Genomic DNA, 23,361 nt, shown 5'->3' on the forward strand with positions numbered 1-23,361 from the left:
TTTATCTTCAATTGAAGATTCATCTTTTTCTTTTTACAAACCATGTTCTCGGGGTATCTATATCTAAATTTTATTAGTTATTTAAGTTATGACATCGGATGGAAGCTGCATACCAAATCTCGTTGCGCTTATGTGCAATGACAATAAAATATATTATTATTAATATAGAGATATTAATCCTCAAGTATCCGCACTTACATGCACTGTCTATTGGACACGCTAGAGGCAGGAAACATGTTCCCGATGTTGGGGGAGTCCAGAACCAGGGGCATCAGTTTAAGAATAAGGAGTAAGCCAGTTAGAACGGAGACGAGGAAACACTTTTTCTCACAGAGAGTGGTGAGTCTGTGGAATTCTCTGCCTCTGAAGGCGGTGGAGGCCGGTTCTCTGGATACTTTCAAGAGAGAGCTGGATAGAGCTCTTAAAGATAGCGGAGTGAGGGGATATGGGGAGGAGGCAGGAACGGGGTACTGATTGGGGATGATCAGCCATGATCACAGTGAATGGCGGCGCTGGCTCGGAGGGCCAAATGGCCTCCTCCTGCACCTATTGTCTATTGTCTATTACATGTCAGCGGAGGGCTTGCTGCGTAACCAGACCTAGCCAGGATTCTCGATTCTCCAGACCATGATGAAGTGCCGTTTCTTGGTTTTGGTTTGGGGGTAATGTGGGGAGCTGAAGAGTCAAGAGTGAGAGTGTGGCAGAGAATAACTGAAGTGCACATCCTTCCTCAGATATGGGGCCCAATAATGTTCACAATATGGACTCACTAACCGCAGCTAAAGCCTAAAGGGCCTGTCCCACTTTCACAAGGTAATTCACGATTCTCCCGCGTTTTCCCCTTGATTCAAACTCGCAGAATGTTCGTAACGAGTGCGTAGGAGGTCGTAGGAGTTTGTAGATATATCGTAGCGGCTCGCTATGCTAGCCGTAGGTACCCGTGGCATCAGATAAGTCGGGACGTTTTTTCCAGCCCGATAAAAAATGTCCATGAGTAAAAAAATGGTCGGGATGAAAGAAATTGCAACTTTTTACTCCTAAGGAGGCATCGAAATAGTCGTGGGAATTCGTAGACATATTCGTAGGAGTTCGTGAACATAGTCGTGGAAGGTCGTAGGAGTTCGTAGATTGCCACGATCTTGATTTTCTTTAGGTCCTTTAAACTCGGCAGAGGTTTTGAATTAAGTCGTGAAAGTGGGACAGGCCCTTCAGCATTACACACTTTCATGGACATTCCTTCTGTTTTCTCCACCCCACCCCTCTGCAACTCCCAACACTCATTTATTTTCATGGTTCCAGTTCTGATGACATGCCCCTCCCTGACCCTAAAGGCTATTTCTCTCTGCATGGATGTTCTTTGACCAGCTAAGCACTTCTAGAAGTTTGCTTTCACTGAGGTTATTGGCAATTTGACATCGCTTTTGTTTGAGTGCGCCGCGTGCATTGGTGACACCTTCCTCGAGTGGCTCTGCTGCTGCAGCCTTCTTCATCAGAGCACATGGCCACTTCAACATGGACGTGGACATGGACATGGTCCCGAGTCCCGGAGCTCGGCTCTGTCCGGAGCCGCCCGTCCACCGGATGTCCCGCCCACGCCGGCGAGGGCCCGACCAACCAGGCGGCGCCGAGGGAGGAGGGCGGCCTCCGACCGGTCGGTGGAGCTGCCTGTCAGCGGGCCCTAGGGGAGCCGGAGTTTGCCGAACGACTGCGGGCCGGTTGCCATTGTGGATGAGCGAGAGGCGGTGCGGGCGGGTGGCGGCCATCCTGCCCTCTCATGTGGTGTTTACGGGAGCGTTGGGGTAGGGGATTTGAAGATCCGTGTTGTGTGGGGGGGAGAGGGGGAGAGAGAGAGGGAGAGGGGGAGAGGGGAGGGGGGGTCCCGCTCCCGGAGGGCCGCGCTCCCGGAGGGCCGCCCAGGGCCGCGCATGCGTGTTATGAACCTCCTCTCTACAACTTGCCTCAACTTTGCAGCTCGGGGATCGCCGATGGTCTCCGTGTGAAGACAGGATGTCGAGCGACACTTATGTGAAGGATATCAAAGCTGGCTTAAAAAATCTCAACCTTCTCTTCATTGTCCTGGAGATCGGTGAGTAGAGGAAAAATCTTGCACTTCACCCCTTTGACAGAACACAATCCAACCCAGTCCTCCACACATGCTGCCCGACCTGCTGGGTTTCTCCAGCACTCTTTATCCTCCACAGATGCTGCCCGACCTGCTGGATTTCTCCAGCACTCTTTAGTCAAGTCAAGTCACTTTTATTTCTATAGCACATTTAAAAAAACAATTCTCGTTGGCCAAAGTGCTTTACATTGGTGGAGGTACTAACGTTATACAACATTGGTTCATAGATTAAGTACATACATAAATACATACATATAGCCCTCCCTCAGAGGACATCAAGAAAGGCTTGAAAGTAAAGATGAGTTTTAAGTCTCGACTTAAAGGAGTCGATGGAGAGGGCAGTTCTGATGGGAAGGGGGATGCTGTTCCACAGTCTAGGAGCTGCAACCGCAAAGGCGCAGGGATGTTCAGTAACCCTAAGTTGGCCGATCTGAGGGGCCTGGAGGTGGTGTGGTGGGTAAGCAAACTTTTGATATAGGTGGGGGCAAGCCCGTTAAGGGCTTTGTAAACATAAAGGAGGATCTTGAAATTTATTCGGATACCCTCCACAGATGCTGCCCGACTTGCTGGGTTTCTCCGGCACTCTTTATCCTCCACAGATGCTGCCCGAACTGTTGAGTTCCTTCAGAGGGCATGTCGGGCAGCATCTGTGGAGGACACAGAGTGCTGGAGGAACTCTGCAGGTCAGGCAGCATACAATACGATAGAACTTTATTTATCCCAGGAGGGAAATTGGTCTGCCAACAGTCATAAAACACAACAAGATACACGAAGCATGAAATTAAAGTGACAAGTGGAAAGTCCAGGATTGGGGATGTGCAAAGATTGGGGGAGTCAGTCTACCTTTCAACAGAAGGGGGAGGAGTTGTACAGTTTGATGGCCACAGGGAAGAAGGATCTCCTGTGGCGTTCTGTGCTGCATCGTGGTGGAACCAGTCTGTTGCTGAAGGTGTTCCTCAGGTTGACCAGTGTGTCATGGAGGGGGTGAGCTGTGTTGTCCAGGATGCTCCGCAGTTTGAGGAGCATCCTCCCCTCCAAGACCAACCTCCAATGAATCCAACTCCATCCCCAAGACGGAGCCAGCCTTCCCGATGAGCTTCTTAATTCTGTTGCCGTCTGCGGCCCTCGCCCTGCTGCCCCAGCACACGACAGTGAAGAAGATGGCACTGGCCACCACCGATTGGTAGAACATCTGCAGCATCTTACTGCAGATGTTGAAGGAGTGGGGCCTCCTCAGAAAGTACAGCCGGCTCTGTCCCTTCTTATACAGGACCTCAGTGTTCCTGGACCAGTTCACTGTCCAGGTAAACTCCAAGGTACTTGTACTCTCTGGTAAATTGCACATCCACACCCTTGATGGAGGGACAGGGGTGTTCCTCTCCTCCTAAAGTCCACCACTAGTTCCTAGTCTTGTCGATGTTGAGCGGCAGGTGATTCAGCCCACACCACTCATCAAAGTTGTTTTTGTACGGAGTGTTTTGTGAATATCTCTGGTGTGCGTTTTAAGCTCGGCGGTGAACTTTGTTTCTTGTTGTGCAGGGCGAGTGACCAAAACCAAGGATGGGCACCAAGTCAGGACGTGCAAAGTCGCTGATAAAACAGGCAGCATCAACATATCCGTGTGGGATGATGTGGGAGAACTGATTCAGGCTGGAGACATCATCCGGCTGACCAGAGGGTAACTCACTTAGTTTAACACATCTGTGAAAACTGGAGCAAATGTTGTGACACTTTTTTAACTTTTAGCAATACAGCGTGGAAACAGGCCCTTCGGCCCACCGGGTCCGTGCCGACCAGCGATCACCCCGTACACCGTACACCCCCGTATACTACACATGAGAGACAATTTTCAATTTTTATCAAAGCCAGTTTAGTTTAGTATCGGGATACAGCATGGAAACAGGCCCTTTGGCCCACCGGGTCTGCATCAACCCTGCACATTTTCACTATCCTGCACACTAGGGACAAGTTAAACACATACCAAGCCAATTAACGTACAAACGTTCACGCCTTTGGAGTGTGGGAGGAAACCGAAGATCTGGGAGAAAACCCAAGCAGGTCACGGGGAGAGCGTACAAACTCCGTACAGACAGCACCCGTAGTCGGGATTGATCCCGGTTCTCTGGCGCTGTGAGGCAGCAACTCTACCGCTGCGCCACTGTGCTGCCCCAAACTACAAATGCACCAGCACAATTCAACAGCAGATAATGGCACAATCTTATTTTTTACAAATGGCGTGTGCTTTAAGTTTTGTGACTAACGCTATATTTATAAAGAGTACGTTATGTTTTGTAGCTATGCCTCGATCTGGAAAGGATGTCTGACGCTCTACACGGGGAGAGGAGGGGATCTCCAGAAAGTGGGAGAGTAAGTTCTGTGCTTTCAGACTGGAAAGAGGGCGGGGGCTGCTTGAAGCTTGAGCTCAGGCCGGGCTCCGGCTGCTCGGAGAGTTTGGGTGCAGCTGGAAAGGTTCTAGTGCAGGGGTGGGGAACCGTTTCATGTTGGAAATCCGCATTAAGTTAGCTGTAATCTCATAAGGCCGCATCCAAGAAACTTCAAATAGACATACTTCAAAATGTACATTATTTTGTTAACATAGCCCTCATGACTTACTAATGTTTTAATTGTGGCCATCAGTCGGGGAGGATTATTTTGTTGAATCTTCTTTTACTCTTTGGTATATTAAATACGTTCATTTTAAGATTAAAATAAAAATAATAAAAGACGAACAAAAACATATTAATAAAAATAAAAGAACTTGTTCTACAAAATTTGGATTCATTCAAAAGGCCACACTTAATGGCCTAGAAGGCCGCAGGTTCCCCACCCCTGGTCTAGTCGGTTTGCCCCATTGGAGCTCCGGGGTGGAGTTCATCGAGGGGACAGGAGATGCTTTGCTGTATCTGCTCTCGAAAGTGAGGGGCTGCTGTCCCCCCACGGGAAAGGGAGGGATTTTAGTGGAGGGTCTCGTGAGAAGGAGAGACAGATTCAGCAGAAACTTTCAAAGGGGAATTGATGGGGCCAAGAGATAAATATTTTAATGCTGTTCTATAAAATAATGGCCTGGAGTAGTGGAAAGACTCCCTATTGCATCTCCAAAGGTCCCGTGCACTGTTCTGCACCCAGAGAGAGATCCTCGTTTCTTTTATGTTTACCTGAAACTTGTCGTGTCGGACTATTTACTGTTCAGTTCAGTTTTGTTTATTGTCACGTGTACCGAGGTACAGTGAAAAGCTTTTGTTGTGTGCTATCTGGTCAGCAGAAAGACAATACATGATTACAATCGATCCGTCCACAGTGTATAGATACATAATAAGGGAATAACGTGTTGTGCAAGGTAAAGTCTGCAAAGTCCAAGGGCCAACAGAGAGGTAGATAGTAGTTCAGCACTGCTCTCTGGCTGTGGTAGGATGGTTCAGTTGCCTGATAACAGCCGGGAAGAAACTGTCCCTGAATCTGGAGGTGTGCGTTCGTTTTCACACCTGTACCTCTTGCCCGATGAGAGAGGGGAGAAGAGGGAGTGGCCAGGGTGCGACTCATCGTTGATGATGCTGCTGGCCTTGCCGAGGCAGCGTGAGGTGTAGATGGAGTCCATGGATGAGAGGTTTGTTTGTGTGATGGCCTGGGCTGCGTCAGCAATTCACTGCAATTTCATATACAATAGAACTTTATTTATCCCAGGGGGGAAATTGGTCTGCCATCAGTCATAAAACACAACAAGACACATGTAGCGTGAAATTAAAGTGACGAGAAGAAAGTTCGGGATTGGTGATGTGTAAAGATTGGGGGGGGGGGGGGTAGTCGGTCTACCCCACGACAGAAGGGGGAGGAGTTGTACCGTTTGATAGCCACAGAGAAAAAGTATCTCCTGTGGCGATCTGTGCTGCATCTTGGTGGAACCATTCTGTTGCTGAAGGAGCTCCTCAGGTTGACCAGTGCGTCACGGAGGGGGTGAGCTGTATTGTCCAGGATGCTCCACTGTTTGAGGGAGCATCCTCCCCTCCAAGACCACCTCCCGTGAATCCAACTCCGCCCCCAGGACAGAGCCAGCCTTCCCGATGAACTTGTTGAGGCCTTGGATAGAGCTGTTCCCAAACCAAGCTGTGACGCATCACGATAAAATGCTTTCTCTGGTGTTTCTAGGGTAAGCTTTCTATTCTTTCCCCGGTAACGCGGTGAACTGCGATTAGCCTCTCGGGGTGTCGGTGGTTGTGAACTGTAGACGTGCAAGATTACAACTGCTTGTGTTCCCTCTGTTAGGTTTTGCATGCAGTATTCCGAAGTGCCAAATTTCAGTGACCCTAATCCTGACTACATGTCCCAGCTGCTGCCCCAGAACAAGCCAGTAAGTCTGCTGCCGAACCACTCAGGATACGATAGAACTTTATTTATCCCAGGAGCAGGAGGGGAATTGGTCTGCTGACAGTCAACTCACGGGATACATGAAACATGAGATGAAAGTGATGAGTGGAAAGTCCAGGACAGATTGGGGGGCGGGGTCAAGGTTACTTGAAGCTAGAGAAGTCAATGTTCATACCGCTGGGGTGTAAGCTGCCCAAGCGAAATATGAGGTGCTGTTCCTCCAATTAGCGCTGGGCCTCACTCTGACAAACTCCGTACAGACAGCGCCCATAGTCGGGATCGAACCCGGGACTCCAGCGCTGTAAGGCAGCAACTCTACCGCTGCGCCACTGTGCCGCCCGTAAACCAATTAACCTACAAACCTGTAGGCGTTTGGAGTAGAAAACCCACGCAGGTCACGGGGAGAACGTGCAAACTCCGTACAGACAGCACCCATTGTCAGTATGGAACGTTATGGGTGCCTGGCGCTGTGAGGCGGCAACTCTAACGCTGCGCCACCGTGCCGCCCAGAGACCGGGGGCCTTTCTTTTGAGAGTTGGGATGTGGTGCAGGTCAGTAGAGGCGGACAAGAGCCCTGTGTCTCGGAAGTGGGATGGAGTGAATGTCTGTAAGTTGAGCCGGCTAGACCTAAAGAATTTTTCTTTCTTTCCTCATCAAGACCCCGACTGAACAAAGTCCTTCCGCCACTGGTCCGGCGGCTTCATCCCCCTCTGTAAGCACTGGTGAGTACCATGCGACTGTCGCCGTTAACTCTGGACCTTCAGGCTGCAGGAGGGCATTTTGTACTTTACCCATACCCTATATCTGACTGCACTTAGATAGGCCCAGGCACAAAATAAAACAGCTCGTAGATCAGTGGTGAGTCCATCAAACAAGTCGGTTTATTAAAGGCCTTATCAATCTACATCGGGAAACCATCTGAGCAAACCCAAACTGCTTCCACAAGCCAAAGTAACTATTCCATTTTTATACCCTCATGACACAATGGTTACTTGTGGAGTTGAAATAAACCAACATTAATCAATGTCTCTGTAACCTTTTATCTTTGTCTTTCCCCAGAGTTAAATATAATCTTGCATTTCTGAAGTTTTAGAAATCTCTCCCCGTGTTTCTATCACATAGATACCATAAATGTCAATGCCCTGTGGGGAGACTTTGATTCAACTCCCTCAATGGGGTCCTCTCATTAAAGTGGTTGTTCGTGAACCTTTGGCAGACTTGCCTGCTAAACACAGTGACAAAGAGCAGCTGTAATCTCAAGATTGCAACAGATAAGAACCTAGACAGAACTGTGAAGGACCATCCTCCCCCCTATAGATAAGGAAGCCTGCTTCTCAGCAGAATGTTTCAGCTTTAGCTATTTTGACTACATTCTACCTTGGCCATTTTTCCATCTTTCTTCTCCAGTATGTAAGCTCTAGGGTTAACCAAACTATAACCTACTCATCCTCCTTATAATACTCAAAATTCCCAACAACAGCGTGATGAACAAACGGAGCACCAGTAGAAATCTGAGGGGTAACTTTTTCACACAAAGAGTGGTGGGTGTATGGAACAAGTTGCCAGAGGAGATAGTTGAGGCTGGGACTATCCCAACGTTTAAGAAACAGACAGGTACATGGATAGGACATGATTGGAGGGATATGGACCAAACGTCGGCAGGTGGGACTAGTGTAGCTGGGACATGTTGGGCAGTGTGGGCGAGTTGGGCCGAAGGGCCTGTTTCCACACTGTATCACTCTATGCCTAATATCCATCCTGGATAGACCCTCGTTAAGCAAGTAACGTCGCTGTTATCGTGCTGCCGCTGAGAGATTGCGAAGCCCAACTTGTCTCTTGTTTCCCAGAATTACAATAAGTGACTGCATTTCAAACGTCATTCATCGTGGAACCTTTTAGGATATCGTGAGCTTGTAAAAGTCGATCTGGAAATGCAAATTCTTTCTTTCCAGCTAATGCCATGTTCGTTGTCGCAGGTTCTTTAGATACAGTGCAGAAACAATCCCTTCGGCCCACCGAATCCGCACCGACCAGCGATCCCCGCACACTAACACTATCCCACACACTGGGGACAATTTACACATACACCAAGCCAATTAATTTACAAACCTGTGCGTCTTTGGAGTGTGGGAGGAAACTGGAGATCCTGGAGAAAACCCACCCAGTTCTCGGGGAGAACGTACAAACTCCATACAGACAGCACCCGTAGTCAGATTGAACCCGGGTCTCTGGCGCTGAGAGGCAGCGACTCTACCCACGCGCCATTGTGCCGCCCCGTCCAATGATAACTCTGAGATGTATTTGCGCATTGCCCTATGATGCTGGATGCTGCTTCATCTGCTAAAAATAAATGTCAACGCTGACCGTTTACTCGCAAAAACCGCAAGTCACAGGCAATGTGGCGTGGCCTTTATTACATTGGTGACTGCGGGTGTGGCTCTGCGCTAATCTGGCTGCTGCTTCCTAATTCCAAGTGACCGCAAAAGTATGCTATTGGTTGCAAAACCTTCTGGGTTGCAAGGACATGGCGAAAGGCAATGGATGAGTGTGTCCTGGGTTGGATTCCAGCCCTCGCTAATGGGGGCTAGCTGCAGGTCTGCCTTTCAGTGTGAAGTGTTTTGGACAGTCGGCTTGGTTCCTAGCAGGCGCTGGCGCTGGCTGTCTCGCCGGGCTCGGCCACAGTGGCTGCTCCGTACACACAGCACACGTAGTCAGGATCAAACCCGGGCCTGTCAGGCAGCCACTTGTTCCTGTCAAGTGGAGCAGATGGAATTGGACGAAGACTGGCTTCTTTTAGTTTAGTTTAGAGACACAGCGTGGAAACAGGCCCTTCGGCCCACCGAGTCCGTGCCGACCAGCGATCCCCGCACATTAACGCCATCCTGCACACGCCAGGGACAATTTACGTTTAAACCAAAGCCAATTAACCTACCAACCTGCCCGTCTTTGGAATGTGGGAGGAAACCGAAGCACCCGGAGAAAACCCACATGGTCACAGGGAGAACGAGCAAACTCCCGCATCCGATGACAGCACCCGTGGTCAGGATGGAACCCGGGTCTCTGGTGCTGTGAGGCAGCAACTCTACCGCTGCGCCACCGTGACGTATTTGTTCTTCGGGAGGAGACTGCGATGGATCTCCCGCTCAACACTTTGCTGCCAATGCTTCAGCCTTGTCGTTAGCAGTCCTGGGCTGCACGGGACTGTGGTTGAAGATGAGCATGTGCTTGCAACCACCTCCTCCTGTTCCCTAGTTCATTGCCCACTGCTGCTCAGTAGCATCTGATCCATTGGCTGGCTAGCTGTATGTTGGGCAGCAGCTTGCCGGCAGTGGGAATGGTCTCTGGGCTCTGCTCTATTTGGATTCACCCTTCACCAGGGGAGAAGAATCTTGCTGCTCAAACAGAGTCATTTGCCAAGAGTGGTGACTTAAGCTGGAACGGGTACAGAGAGGATTTACAAGGATGTTGCCAGGGCTCGAGGGTGTGAGCTACAGGGAGAGGTTGAGCAGGCTGGGTCTCTATTCCTTGGAACGCAGGAGGATGAGGGGTGATCTTATAGAGATGTCCAAAATCATGAGAGGAATAGATCGGATAGAGTCTTTATGAAGGAACTGCAGATGCTGGAAAATCGAAGGTAGACAAAAGTGCTGGGGAAACTCAGCGGGTGTAGCAGCATCTATGGAGCGAAGGAAATAGGCAACGTTGCGGGCCGAAACCCTTCTTCAGACCGATGTAGGGTGGGGGGGGGGCGGGCAGAAAAAAGGAGAAAGGAAGAGGAGGAGCCCGAGGGCTAGGGAGAGCTGAGAAGGGGAGGAGACAGCAAGGGCTACCGGAAATTGGAGAAGTCAATGTTTATGCCGCTAGGGTACAAACTGCCCAAGATACACAGAGTCTCTTGCCCAGAGTAGGGGAATTGAGGACCAGAGGACATGGGTTTAAGGTGAAGGGGAAATTATTTAATAGGAATCTGAGGGGTAACTTTTTCACACAGAGGGTGGTGAGTTTATGAACGAGCTGCCAGAGGAGGTAGTTGAGGCTGGGACTATCCTAACATTTAAGAAACAGTTAGGTACATGGATAGGACAGGTTTGGAGGGATATGGACTAAACGTGGGAGGTGAGACTAGTGTAGTTGGGACATGTCGGCCGGTGTGGGCAAGTTGGGCCGAAGGGCCTGTTTCCATGCTGTATCACTGTGACTCTACCCAGGGGGGTAGCCGTGAGATCAGAGCGGGTGTCTGGTGGGTAGTTTAGGAAGAATGTGGTGGTGGTGGTGGTGATGATGTGATGAGAAAGATTCCCATAGGACAAAACCTTATTGTGAGCAATTTTGAGCACCATATCTGAGGATGGATGTGCTGGCCCTGGAGAGGGTCAAGAGGAGATTTACGAGAATGATCCCAGGAATGAGTGGGTTAACATACGATGAGCATTTGACTGCACTGGGCCTGTACTCGCTGGAGTTTAGAAGACTGAGGAGGGACCTCATTGACACTTACAGAATAGTGAAAGGCCTGGATAGAGTGGATGTGGAGAGGATGTTTCCACTAGTGGGAGAGTCTAGGACTAGAAGTCACAGCCTCAGAATTAAAGGACGTTCCTTTGGGAAGGAGATGAGGAGAAATTTTAGTCATGGGGTGGTGAATCTGTGGAATTCTCTGCCACAGACAGATGTGGAGGCCAGGTCAGTGGATATTTTTAGGGCAGAGATAGATAGATTCTTGTTTAAGAAGGAACTGCAGATGCTGGAAAATTGAAGGTAGACAAAAATGCTGGAGAAACTCAGCGGGTGCAGCAGCATTTATGGAGCGAAGGAAATAGGCAACGTTTCAGGCCGAAACCTTTCTTCAGACTGATGTTAGGTCGGGGGGGGGCAGGGAGGAGAAAGGAAGAGGAGGAGCCCGAGGGCTGAGGAAGAGCTGAGAAGGGGAGGAGGCAGCAAGGGCTACTGGAAATTGGAGAAGATTGTTGATTAGTACGGGTGTCAGAGGTTATGGGGAGAAGGCAGGAGAATGGGGTTAGGAGGGAGAGATAGATCAGCCATGATCTATCTCTCTATCTAGAAGATTGAGGGGGGATCTTATAGAAACTTACAAAATTCTTAAGGGGTTGGACAGGCTAGATGCAGGAAGATTGTTCCCGATGTTGGGGAAGTCCAGAACAAGGGGTCACAGTTTAAGGATAAGGGGGTAGTCTTTTAGGACCGAGATGAGAAAAAAAAATTCACACAGAGAGTGGTGAATTTGTGGAATTCTCTGCCACAGAAAGTAGTTGAGGCCAGTTCATCGGCTATATTTAAGAGGGAGTTAGATGTGGTCCTTGTGGCTAAAGGGATCAGGGGGTATGGAGAGAAGGCAGGTACAGGATACTGAGTTGGATGATCAGCCATGGTCATATTGAATGGCGGTGCAGGCTCGAAGAGCCGAATGGCCTACTGCACCTATTTTCTATGTTTCTATGATTGAATGGCGGAGTAGACTTGATGGGCCGAATGGCCTAATTCTGCTCCTATCACTTCTGACCTTCGGAAGCTCTCTGTGGCGTGAGATGGTGTTGTCACCCGGTTATTTGTTCCTTGTTCCCGCCGCTCCAGGTAACGAGACTCCGAACGCTGTCGGCACAGGTGGAGCGGCGCTGGGCAACTCGAATCACCAGCCGGCAACTGCAAGTGGAAGAGGCAATGGACGAAGCCCAGGCAACAACCAAACTGCTGCCACATCTACCTCCACCTCCACCTCCTCTCCGCCAACCACCACACTTAGCAACGGGCGCGATCCACGACGGGTTCCGAAGCGCTGATTGTTCCTTTGCTCGCAACTTTGAACATTTTCCTGGTCTGTGAACCGTATCAACGTGGTATTCTTTCAGCAAACTTCATCCAACCCTTCTCCTTAAATCCAACGCCGCAAAGCATTGGCAGACACAAAGTGCCGCAGTAATTCAGCGGGACAGGCAGCATCTCCAGAGAGAAGGAATGGGTGACGTTTCAGGTCGAGGCCCTTCTGCGTTGGACAGCCACAGTTCGTCACACCTCTCCCTTTCCAAATCACCTTCTATAGAGTTGTAGAGGTCAAGTGATAGGAGCAGAATTAGGCCATTCGGCCCATCAAGTCTACTCCACCATTCAATCAATGCTGATCTATCTCTCCCTCCTAACCCCATTCTCCCGCCTTCTCCCCATAACCTTTGACACCCGTATTAATCAACAATTTATCTATCTCTGCCTTAAATATACCCTTGACTTGGCCTCCACAGCATTCTGTGGCAAAGAATCCCACAGATTCACCATCCTCTGGCTAAAGAAATTCCTCCTGATCTCCTTCCTAAAAGAACGTCCTTGAATTCTGAGGCTGTGACCTCTAGTCCTAGACTCTCCCACTAGTGGAACCACCCTCTCCACATCCACTCTATCCAGGCCTTTTACTATACAGTATGTTTTAATGAGGTCCCTCCTCATTCTTCTAAACTCCAGCGAGTACAGGCCCAGTGCCGTCAAACGCTCATCGTACGTTAACCCACTCATTCCTGGGATCATTCTTGTAAACCTCCTCTGGACTCTCTCCAGAGCCAGCACATCCTTCCTCTGATACGGGCGCAAAATTGCTCACAATATTCCAAATGCGGCCTGACCAGCACCTTATAGAGCCCAGCGTTACATCTCTGTTTTTGTATACAAGCCCTCTCAAAATAAATACTCTCAAAATAGTCAGATACAGCGTGGAAGCAGGCCCATCGGCCCATCACATACATCCCAACTATCGGCCCCCTTTTGCGGGTCAGACAGCACCCTTGGAGAATATGGATAGGCAACGTTTCAGGTCGGGTCTGAAGAAGGGCAGTAGCGGTAGAGTTGCTGCCTCACAGCACCAGAGACCCGGGTTCGGTCCTGACTACGGGTGCTGTATGTGCGGAGTTTGTACGTTTTCCCCGTGACCTGCGTGGGTTTTCTCCAAGATCTTCGGTTTCCTCCCACACTCCAAAGACCTACAGGTGTGTCTGAAGAAGGGTCTCGACCCGAAGGTCACCCATTCCTTCTCTCCGGAGATGCTGCCTGACCCACTGAGTTACTCCAGCACTTTGTACCTGTCCACGTTCTCCACAGAGATGCTGCCTGCCTGACCCACTGAGTTACTCCAGAACTTTGTACCTGTCCACGTTCTCCACAGAGATGCTGCCTGCCTGACCCGCTGAGTTACTCCAACACTCTGTACCTGTCCACGTTCTCCACAGAGATGCTGCCTGACCTGCTGAGTTACTCCAGCATTTTGTATCTTTAGTTGTCTTTTTTCCTCTGTAGCTCTCTCCTGATTACTTGTCTTTGCCAAATGATTTCACCCAACAACCAACTGAGACCCAAACAGTGCGCAAAGCTCCAGGTGTGGTCTCACCTGGGCCCTGTGTTATTGCAGCAGGGTTTGTGTTTATGTCGCAGATATAAAGCCCAGAAAAAAAAACTTGGCCCTCCTGAATTGCTTATTACACCTCCATGTTAGTTTTCATAAGATCATAAGTGTGAGGAGTAGAATTAGGCCATTCGGCCCATCAAGTCTTCTCCGCCATTCAATCATGTCTGATCTATCTCTCCCTCCTAACCCCATTCTCCTGCCTTCTCCCCATAACCCCTGACACCCGTACTAATCAACAACCTTAAAAATATCCACTGACTTGTGGCCTCCACCGCCGTCTGTGGCAAGGAATTCCACAGATTCACCACCCTCTGACTAAATAAGTTCCTCCTCATCTTCGCCCTTTAATTCTGAGGCTATGACCGCTGGTCCTAGACTCTCCCACCAGTGGAAACATCCTCTCCACATTCACTCGATGCCTTTCATTATTCTGTAAGTTTCAACAAAGTCCCCCCCTCAACCTTCTAAACTCCAGCGAGTACAGGCCCAGTGCCGTCAATCACTCATCATATGCTAACCCACTTATTCCTGGAATAATTCTTGTAAACCTCCTCTGGACCCTCTCCAGAGGCAGCACATCCTTCCTCAGATATGGGACCCACATTTGCTCACAATACTCCAAATGCGGCCTGACCAGCGCCTAATAGAGCCTCAGCATTACATGTTCCTGCCTTTTCTCCATATCCCTTGACTCCGCTATCTTTAAGAGCTCTATCCAACTCTCTCTTGAAAGCATCCAGAGAATTGGCCTCCACTGCACTCTGTGACAGAGAATTCCACAGACTCACAACTCTCTGGGTGAAAAAGGTTTTCCTCATCTCCGTTCTAAATGGCCGACCCCTTATTCTTACACTGTGACCCCTGATTCTGGACTCCCCCAACAAGGGGAACATTTCTCCTGCATTAAGCCTGTCCAATCCCTTATGAATTTTATATGTTTCTATAAGATCCCCTCATCCTTCTAAACTCCAGAGTGTACAAGCCCAGCCACTCCATTCCCTCAGCATATGACAGTCCCGCCATCCCGGGAATTAACCTGGTGAACCTACGCTGGGCTCCCTCAATAGCAAGAATGTCCTTCCTCAAATAAGGAGACCACAACTGCACACAATACTCCAGGTATGGTCTCACCAGGGCCCTGTACAACTGCAGAAGGACCTCTTTGCTCCTAGACTCAAATCCTCTCGCTATGAAGGCCAACATGCCATTAGCTTTCTTCACTGCCGGCTGTACCAGCACCAAGCCACTGAGTTCAATAGCAAATATGCCAAGTAATGAATACTGGGCTTCGTAGAGAAGCCCTTAAGACAAAGGTTTATTGTACTTTATTTGGGAAGTTTTAGAGACATATCCTGCATAAGGCAGTCAGACGAGTGTTATCATCGCCACCCAGTGGTGATAATCTGCTGCTGCAAAACCTCACTAAATCTGCCAGTTTTTGGGAATCAAAATCACAATAATACTTTATTAGCCAAGTATGTTTTGCAACATACGAGGAATTCTATGTGTCATACAGTCATACCAATAAAAAGCAACAGGACACACAAATACATTTTAACATAAATATATTAAAATATACATGTCTGAAGAAGGGCCTTGACCCGAAACGTCACCTATTCCTTCATACCACAGATGCTGCCTCACCCGCTGAGTTTCTCCAGTATTTTTGTCTCCCTTCGATTTATCCAGCATCTGCAGTTCTTTCTTAAACTAAACATCCACCACAGCGACTCCTCCACTTTCCTCACTGTGATGGAAGGTGAACATAAAGTTCAATGTCTCCTTTCTTTGTCCTCCAGCAATCGGGGGCCTCTAACCTTCCGTTGACTGGACGATCTTACAAGATACATTTATTTGTCACATGTACCAATTGGTACAAGGTTAATTCCCGGGATGGCGGGACTGTCATATGCTGAGAGAATGGAGCAGCTGGGCTTGTACACTCTGGAGTTTAGAAGGATGAGAGGTGATCTCATTGAAACATATAAGATTATCAAGGGCTTGGACATGCTAGAGGCAGGAAACATGTTCCCGATGTTGGGGGAGTCCAGAACCAGGGGCCACACACAGTTTAAGTATAAGGAGCCATTTAGAACGGAGATGAGAATCTTTTTCTCACGGAGAGTTGTGAGTCTTGAATTCTCTGCCTCAGGGCGGTGGAGACTGGTTCTCTGAATACTTTCAAGAGAGAGCTAGATAGGGTTCTTAAAGATAGCGGAGTCAGGGGATATGGGGAGAAGGCAGGAACGGGGTACTGATTGGGGATGATCACATTGAATGGCGGTGCTGGCTCGAAGGGCCAAATGGCCTACTCCTGCACCTATTGTCTATTGTACAGTGAAATGTGTGGTCGCCATGTGTGATGGGGGGGGGGGATCTCAGCTCCCCCGCGCCAGGCGATCGGACCCCGGGTCAGGGGCTGATCGAATGTTGTGCGGTTTTTTAAGCTTCCCGACGTCGGTCTCCACCCGAGACTGCGAGCTCCTTGATGGTAAAGTCCGCAGGCCGCGGTTGGAGCGTCGATCCCAGGCAAGGGATCGCAGGCTCCGATGGTAAGTCCACGGCCCCGCGGTGGGGCTCAAAGTCAGTCCCGAGCGAGGCCTCCAGCTCCACGATTATTAGGCCGCAGAACGACCGGAGATACGACCTGGAAAACAATCGCATCTCCGGCAAGGTTAGAGATTGAAAAAAAGTTTCCCCCCCCACATAAAACAAACCGGAGAACATTCACACAAACTTTTTAAACACACTAAAAATAACAAAAGGGACAGACAGACTGCAGGCGAGGCAGCAACTCTACCGCTGCGCCACCATGACTCTTGATTGGTACGGGTGTCAGAGGATACGGGGGAGAAGGCGGGAGAATGGGGTTCGGAGGGAGAGATAGATCGGTAGAGGAGACTTGATGGGCCGAATGGCCTAGTGATCTTATGATTTCATCGCGTTTGTCTAGTCCACTGAGCGACAGATTGTGAAACTTTATGGACCTGATTAAAACTGATTTGAAACAGAGGCAGTCTGTGTGTGTTCAAAGCTTCCTTTTGTATTCAGAACCTCCGAGCCACAATTAGCTAATCTTTCCGGTCGGTATATGAGGTTAAAAAATAACTTCAACTTTTTTTTTCTCTTCCCCCGTTATGTATTATGTTTACATATTCACACATTGTGTCGCGCTGCAACAAGTAAGGATTTCATTGTCCCGTCTGGGATATATGACAATCATCAGCGGTCACTCTAAATGAGTATGACTGTCCTCTCTATGGAGGTCGCCTGCCTGTGCGTGACTTTGTTTAACGTGGGGAGAATGGTGCACAGACAGCCACCCACACGGTCCTTGACAGATCTGGGTCAGGATCCATAGAAACATAGACAATAGGTGCAGGAGTAGGCCATTCAGCCCTTTGAGCCTGCACCGCCATTCAATATGATCATGGTTGATCATCCAACTCAGTATCCTGTACCTGCCTTCTCTCCATACCCCCTGATCCCTTTAGCCACAAGGGCCACATCTTAAATATAGCCAATGAACTGGCCTCAACTACTTTCTGTGGCAGAGAATTCCACAGATTCACCACTCTCTGTGTGAAAAAACAAATTCTTATCTCGGTCCTAAAAGACTTCCCCCTTATCCTTAAACTGTGTGACCCCTTGTCCTGGACTTCCCCAACATCGGGAACAATCTTCCTGCATCTAGCCTGTCCAACCCCTTAAGAATTTTGTAAGTTTCTATAAGATCCCCCCTCAATCTTCTAAATTCTAGCGAGTACAAACCGAGTCTATCCAGTCTTTCTTCATATGAAAGTCCTGCCATCCCAGGAATCAGTCTGGTGAACCTTCTCTATGGCAAGAATGTCTTTCCTCAGATTAGGAGACCAAAACTGTACGCAATACTCCAGGTGTGGTCTCACCAAGGCCCAGTACAACTGCAGTAGAACCTCCCTGCTCCTATACTCAAATCCTTTTGCTATGAATGCTAACATACCATTCGCCTTCTTCACTGCCTGCTGCACCTGCATGCCTACTTTCAATGACTGGTGTACCATGACACCCAGGTCTCGTTGCATCTCCCCCTTTCCTAATCGGTCACCATTCAGATAATAGTCTACTTTCCTGTGGCATGGAGTCCAAGACGACCGGAGACCCTTTTCTGCTGCAGCCTTCATCCGCCTTCCCAGCCGTTGTGACGCTCCACTAAGGTCAGCCATAGTCCTCCGCCTGTTCCACCGTTGAGGTCTTGGATGGATTGCTCTTTGTCAGAGACCTCCCCCTCGACTTTGCCGCCATGGGTGGCCCTACCAAGAGCATAGATCCAGACGGCATCGCTCTCAGGATCCCAGGTCCACACGAGTTTCTCCACCACGACAAGGTGACAATCAAAAACTCTTGACTCTAACCGGGCAATAAACTAGTTGGCAAAGGCGCTTTTGTGAACCCCATGAGAAGAAATGAATGAACTGCACTTCGTTAGTTAGTCTAGTTTAGTTTAGAGATACAGCACGGAAACAGGCCCTTCGTTCGGCCCAACTTGCCCACCCCGACCAACATGCCCCATCTACACTAGTCCCACCCCGACCAACATGCCCCATCTACACTAGTCCCACCCCGACCAACATGCCCTATCTACACTAGTCCCACCCCGACCAACATGCCCTATCTACACTAGTCCCACCCCGACCAACATGCCTCATCTACACGAGTCCCACCCCGACCAACATGCCCCATCTACACTAGTCCCACCCCGACCAACATGCCCCATCTACACTAGTCCCACCCCGCCCAACATGCCCCATCTACACTAGTCCCACCCCGACCAACATGCCCTATCTACACTAGTCCCACCCCGACCAACATGCCCCATCTACACTTGTCCCACCCCGACCAACATGCCCCATCTACACTAGTCCCACCCCGCCCAACATGCCCCATCTACACTAGTCCCACCCCGACCAACATGCCCTATCTACACTAGTCCCACCCCGACCAACATGCCCCATCTACACTTGTCCCACCCCGACCAACATGCCCCATCTACACTAGTCCCACCCCGACCAACATGACCCATCTACACTAGTCCCACCCCGACCAACATGCCCCATCTACACTAGTCCCACCCCGACCAACATGCCCCATCTACACTAGTCCCACCCCGACCAACATGCCCCATCTACACTAGTCCCACTTGCCTGCGCTTGGTCCATATCCCTCCAAACCTGTCCTATCCATGTACCTGTCTAACTGCTTCTTAAACATTGGGATAGTCCCAGCCTCAACTCTCTGCCTCAGAGACCGGTTCTCTGGATGCTTTCAAGAGAGAGCTAGATAGAGCTCTTAAAGATAGCGGGTTCAGGGGATATGGGGAGAAGGCAGGAACGGGGTACTGATTGTGGATGATCAGCCATGATCACATTGAATGGCGGTGCTGGCTCAAAGGGCTGAATGGCCTACTCCTGCACCTATTATCTGTTGTCTATTGTCTATAGTACCTCCTCCGGCAGCTTGTTCCATACACCCACCAACCTCTGTGTGGAAAAGTTACCCCTCAGATTCCTATTAAATCTTTTCCCCTTCACCTGAAACCTATGTCCTCTAGTCCTCGATTCCCCTACTCTGGGCAAGAGACTCTGTGCGTCTACCCGATCTATTCCTCTCATGATTTTATACACCTCTATAAGATCGCCCCTCATCCTCCTGCGCTCTAGAGAATACTTCAAAGATTGGTGACTGGGAGGGAAATGAGAGTAATAGATCGTGGACAGGTACAAAGTGCTGGAGTAACTCAGCGGGTCAGACATGCAGCATCTCTGTGGAGAACGTGGACAGGTACAAAGTGCTGGAGTAACTCAGCGGGTCAGACATGCAGCATCTGACCTTAGACAATCTGATAGGGATCCCATGTTATGTTTAGGCTGCACTAGAGTGTAAGAGAAGGATCTTTGGTGTAATACGGTGGTGAGTTGGTTAATGGGCTTCCCATCCCATCAGCTGACATCAAGCCTCCTGTTTTAATACGAAGCACATGTGTGGAATCATTGCTGGATCCACATTTCCTGCACAGATATTTCTCCTCGATATTTTTCAACAGTGCGTGCGTGCACAGTAAGTGGTTTATTTTACTTTACTTTAGAGATACAGCGCAGAAACAGGCCCTTCGGCCCACCGAGTCCGTGCCGACCAGCGATCGCCCGTTCACACACTAGTTTAGTTTAGAGATACAGCGTGGAAACAGGCCCTTCGGCCCACCGAGTCCGTGCCGACCAGCGATCGCCCCGTACACTAGCACTATCCTACACACACAAGGGATAATTTGCCATTTATACCGGTTAATTAACCTACGAACCTAAGAAGGTGGGCAGTCACGGTGGCACAGCGGTAGAGTTGCTGCCTTGCAGCGAATGCAGCGCCAGAGTCCCGGGTTCGATCTCGACTACGAGTGCTGTCTGTACGGAGTTTGTACGTTCTCCCCGTGACCTGCATGGGTTTTCTCAGAGATCTTCGGTTTCCTCCCACACTCCAAAGGTGTACAGGTTTGTAGGTTAATTGGCTTGGTGTAAATGTAAAAATTGTCCCTAGTGGGTGTAGGATAGTGTTAGTGTGCGGGGATCGCTGGTCGACGTGGACTCGGTGGGCTGAAGGGCCTGTTTCTGCGCTGTATCTCTAAACTAAACTAACCTTAGGATGAGAGGGAATCTTATTGAAACATAAAAGATTATTAAGGGTTTGGACACGCTGGAGGCAGGAAACATGTTCCCGATGTTGGGGGAGTCCAGAAACGGGGGCCACAGTTTAAGAATAAGGGGTCGGCCATTTAGAATGGAGACGAGGAAATACTTTTCCACCCAGAGAGTGGTGAGTCTGTGGAATTCTCTGCCTCAGAGGGCGGTGGAGGCAGGTTTTCTGGATGCTTTCAAGAGAGAGCTAGATAGGGCTCTTAAAGATAGCGGAGTCAGGGGATATGGGGAGAAGGCAGGAACGGGGTACTGATTGTGGATGATCAGCCATGATCACATTGAATGGTGGTGCTGGCTCAAAGGGCCGAATGGCCTACTCTTGCACTTGTTGTCTATTGTAAATTGCCCCTAGTGAGAGAGGGAGAGAGAGAGGGGAGAAAGAGAGAGGGGAGAGAGACGGAGGGAAAGAGAGAGAGAGTGAGGGGGAGAGAGAGGGGTAGAGAGAGGGGTAGAGAGAGGGGCAGAGAGAGGGGGGTAGAGAGAGAGGGGGTAGAGAGAGGGGGGAGAGAGAGAGGGAGAGAGAGGGGAGAGAGAGGGAGAGAGAGAGAGGGGAAGAGAGAGAGGGGGGAGAGAGATAGAGGGGCGAGAGAGACAGCATCTCTGGAGAGAAGGAACGGGTGACGTTTCGGGTCGAGACCCTTCTTCAGACTGATGTCAGGGGAGGGGGGGGGGACAGAGATAGAATGTACTCGGAGACAGTAAGACTGGTGGGAGAACTGGGAATGGGGAGGGGATGGAGAGAGAGGGATAGCAGGGACTACCTGAAATTAGAGAAGTCAATGTCCATACCGCTGGGGTGTAAACTACCCAAGCAAAATATGAGGTGCTGCTCTACCAATTTGTGCTGGGCCTCACTCTGGCCATGGAGGAGGCCCAGGACAGAAAGGTCGGATTGGGATTGGGAATGGGAATGGGAGGGGGAGTTGAAGTGCCGAGCCACCGGGAGATCAGGCTGGCTCTGATGGAGCCCGGGTCTCTGGCGCCGTGAGGCAGCAACTCTACCACTGCGCCACCGTGTTTATAACCTGGCGTGAGTGTGTAACATCCTTGTCGATGTTGCAGGGTGCAAAGGGCAAGATCCTCGCTGCCCTGCCTTTGCAGATGTAACATAGGTCTGCGCCACTGATCAGATCTCTCTTGATCTCTCCTGTAGAATTACTCACCCATTAACACCTTTTTAAACCCAGATATCTCCTTGGAGAGAGAGGGGAGGGAGCAGTGTGTGTTTTGATGGCCTCTCTCTAAAGACTTTAACAACTGCCACCTTGCAAGCAGTCCCAGCCAGCCAGCAGCAGTCGAAGGTAAGACCACTTTTACAAATCATTTCTACACCCTCGTTGCAACTGGTCACAGTGGCACAGTGATCGAGTTACAATAGACAATAGGTGCAGGAGGAGGCCATTCGGCCCTTCGAGCCAGCACTGCCATTCAATCTGATCACGGCTGATCATCCCACAATCAGTACCCCGTTCCTGCCTTCTCCCCATATCCCCTGACTCCGCTATCTTTAAGAGCCCTATCTAGCTCTCTCTTGAAAGCATCCAGAGAACCGGCCTCCACCGCCCTCTTAGGCAGAGAATTCCACAGACTCACCACTCTCTGTGAGAGAAAGTGTTTCCTCGTCTCCGTTCTAAATGGCCGACCCCTTATTCTTAAATTATGTGTGTGGCCCCTGGTTCTGGAGTCCCCCAACATCGGGAACATGTTTCCTGCCTCTTATATGTTTTGCTAAGATATCCTCTCATCCTTCTAAATTCCAGAGAATACAAGCCCAGCCGCTCCATTCTCTCAGCATATGACAGTCCCGCCATCCAGGGAATTAACCTGGTGAGCCTACGCTGGGCTCATTGTGATCATGGCTGATTGTCCCCTATCAATAACCCGTGCCTGCCTTCTCCCCATATCCCTTGACTCCACTAGCCCCTAGAGCTCTATCTAACTCTCTTTTAAATCCATCCAGTGACTTGGCCTCCACTGCCCTCTGTGGCAGGGAATTCCATAAATTCACAACTCTCTGGGTGAAAAGGTTTTTTCTCACCTCAGTCTTAAATGGCCTCCCCTTTATTCTAAGACTGTGTGGCCCCTGGTTCTGGACTCGCCCATCATTGGGAACATTTTTCCTGCATCTAGCTTGTCCAGTCCTTTTATAATTTTATATGTTTCGATAAGATATCCCCTCATCCTTCTAAACTCCAGTGAATACAAGCCTAGTCTTTTCAATCTTCCCTCATACGACAGTCCCGCCATCCCAGGGATCAATCTCGTGAACCTACGCTGCACTGCCTCAATCACAAGGATGTCCTTCCTCAAATTAGGAGACCAAAACTGTACACAATACTCCAGATGTGGTCTCACCAGAGCCCTGTACAACTGCAGAAGAACCTCTTTACTCCTATACTGAAATCCTCTTGTTATGAAGGACAACATTCCATTAGCTTTCTTCACTGCCTGCTGTACCTGCACGCCAACTTTCAGTGACCGGTGTACAAGGACGCCCAGGTCTCGCTGCACCTCCCCCTTACCTAACCTAATCCCATTGAGATAAATGGTTTTTCTATGTGGGGGAGGGGAGTAGGGTAAGGGGGGAACCGTTTCATAGTCACTTCCTGGCGAGGATGCGACTATTTCTCCGACGCGCGTCCTCTTTGTGGCCTACCAGCTGGATCAGAGCGGCCTTTCCTACCTGAGACCGGGGACCGAACCAGAGTTTCGGTAGCGGCTATCGGCGCGGCGCTGGATTCACC

At 49.8% G+C, this 23,361-nt stretch overlaps 1 protein-coding gene across 3 annotated transcripts; it reads left to right on the forward strand.

Annotated features, from left to right (window-relative positions):
* Positions 1-1,645: 1,645 nt before the first annotated feature.
* nabp2 (nucleic acid binding protein 2) lies at positions 1,646-21,918 on the forward strand. 3 transcript variants are annotated; one of them, XM_033015504.1, is made up of 7 exons: positions 1,646-1,742; positions 1,972-2,086; positions 3,662-3,800; positions 4,418-4,489; positions 6,383-6,467; positions 7,143-7,206; positions 12,077-12,682. In XM_033015504.1, exons 2-7 carry the CDS (start codon positions 2,008-2,010, stop codon positions 12,280-12,282), a joined length of 645 nt encoding a protein of 214 aa, XP_032871395.1. In that variant the 5' UTR covers positions 1,646-1,742; positions 1,972-2,007; the 3' UTR covers positions 12,283-12,682. The 3 variants fall into 3 exon arrangements, with proteins under 3 accessions (XP_032871395.1, XP_032871396.1, XP_032871394.1); XM_033015505.1 differs by lacking the exons at positions 1,646-1,742; positions 12,077-12,682 and adding an exon at positions 21,805-21,918 and having other exon boundaries at positions 1,881-2,086; XM_033015503.1 differs by lacking the exon at positions 1,646-1,742 and having other exon boundaries at positions 1,882-2,086.
* The last annotated feature ends 1,443 nt before the right edge of the window (positions 21,919-23,361 follow it).

Source organism: Amblyraja radiata, chromosome 46 (genome assembly GCF_010909765.2).
Source record: "Amblyraja radiata isolate CabotCenter1 chromosome 46, sAmbRad1.1.pri, whole genome shotgun sequence".
Lineage (NCBI taxonomy): Eukaryota > Metazoa > Chordata > Chondrichthyes > Rajiformes > Rajidae > Amblyraja > Amblyraja radiata.

What these genes read in the sequence shown, in the direction of transcription:
- nabp2 (XM_033015504.1), top strand. Translation starts at nt 2,008, where the DNA reads ATGTCGAGCGACACTTATGTGAAGGATATCAAAGCTGGCTTAAAAAAT. An exon ending in GATCTCCAGAAAGTGGGAGA is followed by an intron (nt 4,490 to 6,382) that starts GTAAGTTCTGTG and finishes TCCCTCTGTTAG; the next exon opens with GTTTTGCATGCAGTATTCCG. An exon ending in ATCCCCCTCTGTAAGCACTG is followed by an intron (nt 7,207 to 12,076) that starts GTGAGTACCATG and finishes CCGCCGCTCCAG; the next exon opens with GTAACGAGACTCCGAACGCT.